The sequence below is a fragment of the Gadus macrocephalus genome, chromosome 15 (assembly GCF_031168955.1).
Source record: "Gadus macrocephalus chromosome 15, ASM3116895v1".
In the NCBI taxonomy this organism is placed as follows: Eukaryota; Metazoa; Chordata; class Actinopteri; order Gadiformes; family Gadidae; genus Gadus; species Gadus macrocephalus.
Genome location: NC_082396.1, coordinates 14,551,075 through 14,560,578, shown reverse-complemented (window position 1 = coordinate 14,560,578; position 9,504 = coordinate 14,551,075). Strand labels below are relative to the sequence as shown.

The 9,504-nt window shown below is 49.1% G+C and overlaps 1 protein-coding gene across 3 annotated transcripts in view; it reads right to left on the bottom strand.

Moving 5' to 3' along the window:
• Positions 1 to 3,658: 3,658 nt before the first annotated feature.
• Positions 3,659 to 9,504, bottom strand: part of LOC132473472 (monocarboxylate transporter 9-like) — a 9,948-nt gene continuing 4,102 nt past the window's right edge. For all 3 annotated transcript variants that reach the window (XM_060073637.1, XM_060073636.1, XM_060073638.1), the window contains exons 3-6: positions 8,962 to 9,105; positions 8,398 to 8,493; positions 5,584 to 6,708; positions 3,659 to 5,130 (exon numbers count right to left, since the gene is read on the bottom strand). In XM_060073637.1, the coding sequence (XP_059929620.1) occupies positions 4,946 to 5,130; positions 5,584 to 6,708; positions 8,398 to 8,493; positions 8,962 to 9,105 (1,550 nt within the window). In that variant the 3' untranslated portion in view covers positions 3,659 to 4,945. The remainder of the gene's footprint in view (positions 5,131 to 5,583; positions 6,709 to 8,397; positions 8,494 to 8,961; positions 9,106 to 9,504) is intronic.

Below are 9,504 nucleotides of genomic sequence, written 5' to 3'. Positions count from 1 at the left end.
ACCTAGAGCCTATAGATTGATGAAATAACGGTTTTCCTTTATTCTTATATTTCATTGTTTTTATTCTCCCTATATAATGAGAGAAAGCGATCATTTACTAAATAGTTATTGCTGGTTAGACAAACATATTAAGTCCCCTCACGTCTTGGGGGGCCCAAGCTGTTGCCTTCACCTGACAAGTCAATTTGAGTGACCTCATCCTCATCCTCATCGTCATCCGCTTATCCGGGGTCGGGTCGCGGGGGGAGCAGCTCAAGCAGGGGGCCCCAGACTTCCCTTTCCCGGGCCACATTGACCAGCTCTGACGGGGGGATCCCGAGGCGTTCCCAGGCCAGTGTTGAGATATAATCTCTCCATCTAGTCCTGGGTCTTCCCCGAGGTCTCCTCCCCACTGGACGTGCCTGAAACACCTCCTAAGGAAGGCGCCCAGTGGGCATCCTTACCAGATGCCCGAACCACCTCAGCTGACTCCTTTCTAAGTAAAGGAGCAGCGGCTCTAATCCGAGTTCCTCACGGATGGCTGAGCTTCTCACCCTATCCCTAAGGGAGACGCCAGCCACCCTTCTGAGAAAACTCATCTCGGCCGCTTGTACCCGCGATCTCGTCCTTTCGGTCATCACCCAGCCCTCATGACCATAGGTGAGGATAGGAACGAAGATCGACCGGTAGATCGAGAGCTTTGCCTTGCGGCTCAGCTCTCTTTTCGTTACAACGGTGCGGTAAAGCGAACGCAATACCGCCCCCGCTGCTCCGATTCTCCGGCCAATCTCACGCTCCATAGTACCCTCACTCGCGAACAAGACCCCGAGGTACTTGAACTCCTTCACTTGGGCTAAGGACTCATTTCCTACCCGGAGTAAGCAATCCACCGGTTTCCTGCTAAGAGTCATGGCCTCAGATTTAGCGGTGCTGATCCTCATCCCAGCCGATTCACACTCGGCCGCCAGCCGATCCAGTGAGTGCTGAAGGTCACAGGCCGATGATCCAATGAGGACCACATCATCTGCAAAAAGCAGTGACGAGATCCTCAGACCACCTAACTGCAACCCCTCCCCACCACGACTACGCCTCGATATCCTGTCCATGTATATCACAAACAGGATTGGTGACAAGGCGCAGCCCTGGCGGAGACCAGCACCCACTGAGAAAGAAACTGACTGGCTGCCGAGAACACGAACACAGCTCTCGCTTTGGGAGTACAAAGATTGGATGGCCCTGAGGATAGACCCCCTTACCCCATACTCCCGCAGCACCTCCCACAGTTTCTCCCGGGGGACCCGGTCATACGCCTTCTCCAGATCCACAAAACACATGTAGACCGGATGGGCATACTCCCAGGCCCCCTCCAGGATCCTTGCGAGAGTGAAGAGCTGGTCCGTAGTTCCACGTCCGGGGCGAAAACCGCATTGTTCCTCTTCAATCTGAGGTTCGACGATCGGCCGAACCCTCCTTTCCAGCACCTTGGAGTAGACTTTACCAGGGAGGCTGAGAAGTGTGATACCCCGGTAATTGGCACACACTCTCTGGTCCCCCTTTTTGAACAGGGGAACCACCACCCCGGTTTGCCACTCCTTTGGCACTGTACCTGACTCCCACGCGATGTTGAATAGGCGTGTCAACCATGACAGCCCCTCAACACCCAGAGCCTTTAGCATTTCTGGCTGGATCTCATCAATGGGGTTTTGCCACTGCGGAGATGTTTGACTACCTCAGTGACCTCCACCAGGGAAATTGACGACGAAACACCATCAACCTCGAGCTCTGCCTCCAACATAGAGGGCGTGTTATTCGGATTCAGGAGTTCCTCAAAGTGTTCCTTCCAACGTCCGACGACCTCCTCAGTTGAGGTCAACAGAGTCCCATCCTTACTGTACACAGCTTGGATGGTTCCCCGTTTCCCCCTCCTGAGGTGCCGGATAGTCTTCCAGAAACACTTGGTGCCGACCGAAAGTCCTTCTCCATGGCCTCTCCGAACTTCTCCCACACCCGCTGCTTAGCCTCCGACACGGCAGCCGCTGCAGCCCTTCGAGCCTGTCGGTACCCTGCAACCGAGTCAGGAGTCCTCCAGGATATCATATCCCGGAAGGCCTCCTTCTTCAGTCGGACGGCTTCCCTGACCACCGTAGTCCACCACGGTGTCCGAGGGTTACCGCCCCTTGAGGAGCCTAAGACCCTGAGGCCACAGCTAGCCACCGCAGCATCAGCAATGGAGGCTTTGAACACCGCCCACTCCGGCTCAATGCCCCCAACCTCCACAGGAATGCCAGAAAAGCTCCTCCTCCAGACGTTCCCAGTTCACCCGCACTACTCGTTTGGGCTTACCAGGTCTATCCGGAAATTTCCCCCATTCCCTGATCCAACTCACAACCAGATGGTGGTCGGTTGACAGTTCCGCCCCTCTCTTTACCCGAGTGTCCAAAACATGCGGCCTCAGATCAGATGACACGATCACGAAATCGATCATCGATCTTCGGCCTAGGGTACTCTGGTACCAGGTACACTTATGAGCACCCTTATGTTCGAACATGGTGTTTGTTATGGATAATCCATGACTAGCACAGAAGTCCAATAACAAACGACCGCTCGGGTTTAGATCAGGGAGGCCGTTCCTCCCCACCACGCCTCTCCAGGTGTCTCCATCGTTGCCCACGTGGGCGTTGAAGTCTCCCAGCAGAACTACGGAGTCCCCTACTGGAGCCCCATACAGGACTCCATTCAGGGTCTCCAAGAAGGCCGAGTACTCTGAGCTGCTGTTTGGTGCATACGCACAAACAACAGTCAGAGTTTTCCCCCCTACAACCCTTAGGCGCAGGGAGGCGACCCTCTCGTCTACCGGGGTAAACTCCAACATCGCGGCGCTCAGCCGGGGATTTATGAGTATCCCCACACCCGCCCGGCGCCTCACGCCCTTGGCAACTCCGGAGAAGAATAGAGTCCAACCCTTATCCAGGAGTACGGTACCAGAGCTGAGACTGTGCGTGGAGGTAAGCCCCACCAGATCTAACTGATAGCGCTCCACCTCCCTCACAAGCTCCGGTTCCTTTCCCCACAGCGAGGTGACGTTCCACGTCCCCAGAGCCAGCTTCTGCCGCCCGGGTCTGGTCCGTCGAGACCCCTGACCTTCGCTGCCACCCATGTGGCTGCGCACCCGACCCCAACGGGTCTTCCCACAGGTGGTGGGCCCATGGGATGAAGAGAGGGGGGGTGCCACGTAGTTTGTTCGGGCTATGCCCGACCGGGCTCCGTGGCAAACCCGGCCACCAGGCGCTCGCCATCGAGCCCTCCGTCTGGGCCTAGCTCCAGACGGGGGCCCCGGGCTTCCTCCGGGCCGGGTGAGTGACCTATTTTTTGCAAATTGTTTGGTATATTGGTCTTTTTGATATTAATAGACACATTAAAAGACACATCAAAGAACTATTTTCAAGTAAAAAAAAAAAAAAGTTGCTAAAATAAATGATCCCTCACAACTAAGGGTCCCTTAGATTTAGCTGGGCCCTTGAACTGAAGCCATAGAAGCTCATGTATTAAGTGTCCTTAAATGTCTTCTTACTGCATTGAGGATAGCCGGACCAGGTATCGCTGCTTTGAGAAAAACGAAAACATCATCAAACGTACATAAAGACAGTTCAATATGGTGGGTACATGAACAGTGTCACAATAAATTCAAAGTAAGTTTATTGGCACAGTTTAAATAAGAGAGGACATTAACATCTAAATACAAAACTAAGTAAAAAAGAAAGAGAATGTAATGTTGATATTGGCGGTCAACAGACTGTTTGTCTCCGGTTCTGTATTGGACCTCATTTAAACCCTGTCCTACATACAAACCCTGGAAATGCATATAAAGAAAGCTAAATCCTTATACATCCCGCATTCCCACATCTAAAAATGCAAATACAAAGGAAATTTGTAGAAGAAGCACAACATCCAAGTATATATTCTACTGCAAATAATTACTGTATCATCAAAATATATTTTCCATAAATTACGACATAGCGTTTCTTTTCAAAACGCCTTTACAAATTGTGCATTGAATACTGGCTTGAAAGAGCCAGAAGAGTTGCTCAGAAATGTTAAATGCCTATGCACCACAAACACACACGCACACACACGCACACACACACGCACACACACACACACACACACACACACACACAATGGAGAAAGGACCAGCCTAGCTAAGTAATGCAGAAATAAAGAGTATGTTATATACTGAAATTCCTCTGCATACAACATGCAGTTATACCTCCATCTATGCCGTGCATAAAAGATTGTACAAAGAGACGCAAGGGTACATCAATAATCACTGGAGAGAAATAAGTTACTGTTCGTGAAGAAAGGCTTTTAAATCATTTTACAGGCGACAGGCATCTATACTGTCCTTGGTGCTTTGGTAAAGTGAATCAAACACAAAAATAAGACGTTTGTACACATTTGAGTTAGGTGTGCAGTCTTAGTCATTTTTGCAATAAAGTGCAAATTGAAATACATGGTTGCATCATAAAATAGGCCTACGTGATTAGAACAGTCATCGTTTGATTAAAATAAATAGCCCACATAGCTAGGCATCGACAAACACTTTTAGGTTAGCTTGAAAGTGGTCTAAAACAGTATTTGCTTGTTGATGATCGGGCCTCAAAAAATGAGGCAACAATTTCTCAATTCAACACAAAAATCAGTGTCAAATCATACAAACATCTGTATAGGAAATTGCATTGTCACCTGAATATGTGTGTCAGAAAATGCCCATTCCAAGCATCTCAAAGCCTGCATCAGGTTTTAGTAATAGTTTCAGTTGCACCTGAAAGAAGGGGGAGCATTTTCAGTCCCAGTTACAGGAAACTCAAGAGAGCAAACTCTTATTAGCTGTAGTGTATGTGCATCAGAACAGCGAATGACCACTGGGGAGCATTTGGCAAGGCTACAAGTTTTTTTACATTAGCATTCAGGCTACGGAGGCAACTTTATCACAGTTGATGGTGTATTGGACCTCTGGCCTATCACTCTCTCTCTTCTTCCGATCCCAGCAGGGTAGAGCGACCACCAGCAGTATGAGACCTCCCAGCAACACACAGCTCCCGCTGAAGTAGAATGCCAGCTCATATGACTGAGTCCAGTCGAAAAACCAGCCTGAACGGCAACAGGGAGATAGGAGTAAAGAAAAGGAAAAGAAGAAAAAATCATTACATTCACAGTTAGTCACTGCAGTTAGTCACACCCCCACCACAACCAGTCATTTTGCAGACACTTTGATCAAAAGCAACCTCAAAATGGGGCTGAGAACAAGCAAAGCCCTCAATCAAAATTAGAAGAGGTTACAAAAGAAAGAGAAGCACACCTTAAAACAGTAACATTCTATTTTTGGGATTAGTCAGTTACAGTAGAGAATCATGCAAATGTCACTGTTGTGACAATTATGAAAAAAATACAGAATAAGTCAGCAACATATGTTGGACCCACTATTTGTTATGATGTTAAGGAAAGAAAACCAATCGGGTTTTCCAGAAAAAGGGAAAAACCTCAAAATAAATATAACCTATGAATCTCTATATATTGACAGATACATGGAGATCACCCTCGTACCTACGACCGGTGGCCCGATGGCGATCCCAAAGCCTCCGAAGAGCAGCAGGACGCCGTGGGCTTGCGTGAGCCGGTCTAGGCCCACTATCTTGGTGGTGATGTACGAGGTGAGCGACCAGTTCCCGGAGAAGAAGCCCACCACGGCGGACAGGACCTGCAGGCCCACGTAGGTCTTGGTGATGGGGATGAGCAGCAGGGCCAGGCTGGTGGCAAACAGGCTGAAGGTGTACAGGTATATGCTGTTGATGAACTTGAGGTCGGCTAGCATCCCCAGCACCAGTTTCCCCAGGCCGGTGGTGATGGCCACGATGGACACCAGCGGGACGAGGCTGGGGCCCTGAGCCAGACCCTCGCTCTGGGCCACGTCCTCCATGAAGAGCACGGGAGGGAACGCCCCCAGGCTGAACAAGAAGACAGCCACGCAGAAGGCCAGCATGACGCGGTCTTGCAGGATGTTGGCCAGGGAGTGGGTGTAGTTGAAATACGCCTGCTGCTTCTTCTTCAGGACCTTCACAACGGCCAAGCGGCCCAGGAAGCCTTGTTTCTTGCCGTTGTCGTCGCTCTGGACAAGGGCTGAGTCCTTGGCGTCGATGGTGATCGAATGCTCCTTGGCGACCATGGCGCATTTGTTGGCCGCGGTCAGACCGGGAGATATTTTCAGGTCGTCTAGCGCAAGCTTCTCGAGGAGCTGCTTCTCCGGCAGTTGCCTCTCGAGGAGTTCCTTCTCCCGGAGCTGCTTCTCCAGGAGCTGCTTCTCCGGCAGGTGCTTCTCGAGGAGTTCCTTCTCCAGGAACTCCTTCTCCAGGAGCTGCTTCTCCGGCAGGTGCTTCTCGAGGAGTTCCTTCTCCAGGAACTCCTTCTCCAGGAGCTGCTTCTCCGGCAGGTGCTTCTCGAGGAGTTCCTTCTCCAGGAACTCCTTCTCCAGGAGCTGCTTCTGTGCGTTGCGCTCCAGAGCGGCCTTCCGCTTGACGAGGTACCCGGGCATGTTGAGCGGCCTCATGAAGCCCGCGCAGGCCATGAGGTTCAGGCTCATGGCCCCCACGATGAGCAGGCAGCCGTTGAGGCCGAACAGCAGCAGCAGCTCATTCTGGAGGGCAGCATAGACGAACGCGCCGAAGCTGGTACCTGGTCAGGGCGGGGAGAAAAACCTTTATCAGTCTCAAAAAAAAAAATATTATAATAATAATATCTTGCCAACAGCTATGCTGGCGTCCCATTGCATCCCGTAAACTGTTCCATAACTCATCCCTCAATTGTCCCTTCAGGGCCCCACAACTGCCTTCCTCTCTGTGTTCCTGCACCCCTACAACCCCCCTGGCACTCTGGGGTCCTCTGGCACCAGACGGCTGGTGGTCCCCAACACCAGAATGGCTACTCTGGAACCCTCTCCAGCAACATCTTAACTGCTTCCCTCAAAGCCTGTCTGAAAACACATCTTTTTACTGATGATTACTTATTTCTCACCTTACAGGCCACTGTCCTGCCTGTCTTTCAGTCTGTATAGATGTATGTTTGTATGTAGGTATCCACGAGTCTTCTGATGGGTGGGCCACTACTAAATACTACGTTTGTATATTGTGCTTGTATATACATTTATTTTTCAACTCATCCACCCACAACTCAATCAATGTCCAGATTAGTTATCTTGAAACCAATTTAGTCTGTGCAGAAGAAGCCAAGATAATTCTAATTATAAGTAGGGATGCACCGAAATGAAAATTCTTGGCCGAAACCGAAACCGAATATACTGAAACAGTTGGCCGAAAGCCGAAACCGAATACCGAATGTGGCTTTTGCGGTTTTTCATTCATTTTGCTTTAATTTTTCACCATTGCATAAGTCAAACAATTAAATGTCCTTTATAAACTTTTTTGGCTTGCTTTTCAATAAAAAAAAAAAATTACAAATTTGATATCGTCCAAAAGAAGAAAGGTGAGTTTTAATCGAAATGTGACTTGACAATTGCGCACAATCGCACGGGCCAAAAATATTAAAAAAAAATTCAAACGTCCCGACTAGGCAGGGCGTTTGAAACAAATGTCAACATACGTTCAAAGTTAAAAAACAGCTCGATCATCCAACATATGTATTAAATTACACTTGTAACTAAGAGAACACACATGTGAGTTGTTGATCACATGTTGAAATTATTTGTACACGTAACGCCATCTTTGAAAAAGACGTTTAACTGAAAAGTGTTTCAATCGACCCGGCTCGCCCCTATTTTGTTTTTAACAGGTGCGCTCGGCTCTTTTTTCATCTCCGTTTATTGTCATTTAGTTGTTTACAAGTGCATGCAGACCTTTTTCATCTCCCTTTATTGTCAGTTAGTTGTTAACAAACTTACATGCAGCTCTTTTTTAATCCCTCTTTTTTTAGAAGCGCACCCGGCTCATTCCACACTGGTTGCTTTTAAAAAAATAAATAAAAATGTTCAGTGTATTTTTTTCGGCCTTTTTACTCCTTCTGCCAAAACCGAAAATTATGTTTTGGGCCATTTTCGGCCGAACATTTTCGGTGGCCGTATATTCGGTGCATCCCTAATTATAAGGGCTGCACTATTTATTTTTTTAAGAAATATGTATATTTTAATGCACACTGAATTGCTAAATTCTTTCTCCAAACAATTATCCTCAAAGAACTGAGGCCTCGACCACCCTGGGTCGCTACCCTGCCATCCGGGCCTCACTGCCACTAGACCACCAACTATCCAGGCTCCAAGCTTGTCAAACCTGAAAGTAAGAAGTGTGCATGGAGCACCGGTACCGCACACGGCACGCCCACAGAGTGGCAGGGTGCATTGTGGCATTATACCTGTGGTGACGATGCCCAGAGCCAGGCCCCGCCTCTTGTCAAAGTACTGGCAGGTGATGGTCAGCGTGGCGTTGTAGACCAGACCGCAACCCAGGCCTGCCGAGAACCACCACACACAGCATGGTCGACGATGAGAAACAGCCATAGATATCCAAAGCCACAGTGTATTGAGATGGGGAGTGTTATTATCAAGGCATTATCATGATCAATCTGTTATTATCACCACTGTCTCTTAAACGGTTTCAAATTCAAGTCAATTTAAAGGTGACTTAGTGACAGGTGGGAAACGTGTCTGCCCTGAGTTTGCCAAGCGGTATATTTATAACAATGTTCACATGTCAACATACCTGTAAAAAGTCAACACATAAATAACAGGCCGGGCCCTAATGATTATGAGGCATGAATTACAATAATAATAATGATACATTTTATTTTCAACACTTTTCACGATGCACAAATACACTTTACGTCCATTTTGAAAACCAACTGAGTCCCAAGTAATTAAGAAAGTAAGAAATGTATGAGAATGATCTGTGTGTGGAGGAGGGGAAGACAGGGCCGTACCGACGACAATGCCGTAGGAGAAGAAGAGGAACTGGACGTTGGGAGCGAAGGCACTGAGCATCAGACCCCCTGCCACCATCACCCCGCTGAAGATGGTCACGGGACGGGCCCCGAAGTTATCCACACAGGCACTGCACACCGGACCTGGAGAGAGAGGAGCCAGAGAGACAGAGTCACAACTAAAGGAGTGGCAGAAGGAGAGAGAGAGAGAGAGAGAGAGAGAGAGAGAGAGAGAGAGAGAGAGAGAGAGAGAGAGAGGGGGGGAGAAAGGGAGGGCAGGGAGAAAAAGAGAGAGGGGAGAGAGAGAGAGAGAGAGAGAGAGAGAGAGAGAGAGAGAGAGAGAGAGAGAGAGAGAGAGAGAGAAAGAGGGAGCGAGAGAGAGAGGTAGAGAGAGGGGGGAGAAAGGGAGGGAGGGAGAAAAAGAGAGAGGGGAGAGAGAGAGAGAGAGAGAGAGAGAGAGGGGGGAGAAAGGGAGGGAGGGAGAAAAAGAGAGAGGGGAGAGAGAGAGAGAGAGAGAGAGAGAGAGGGGGGGGGGAGAAAGGG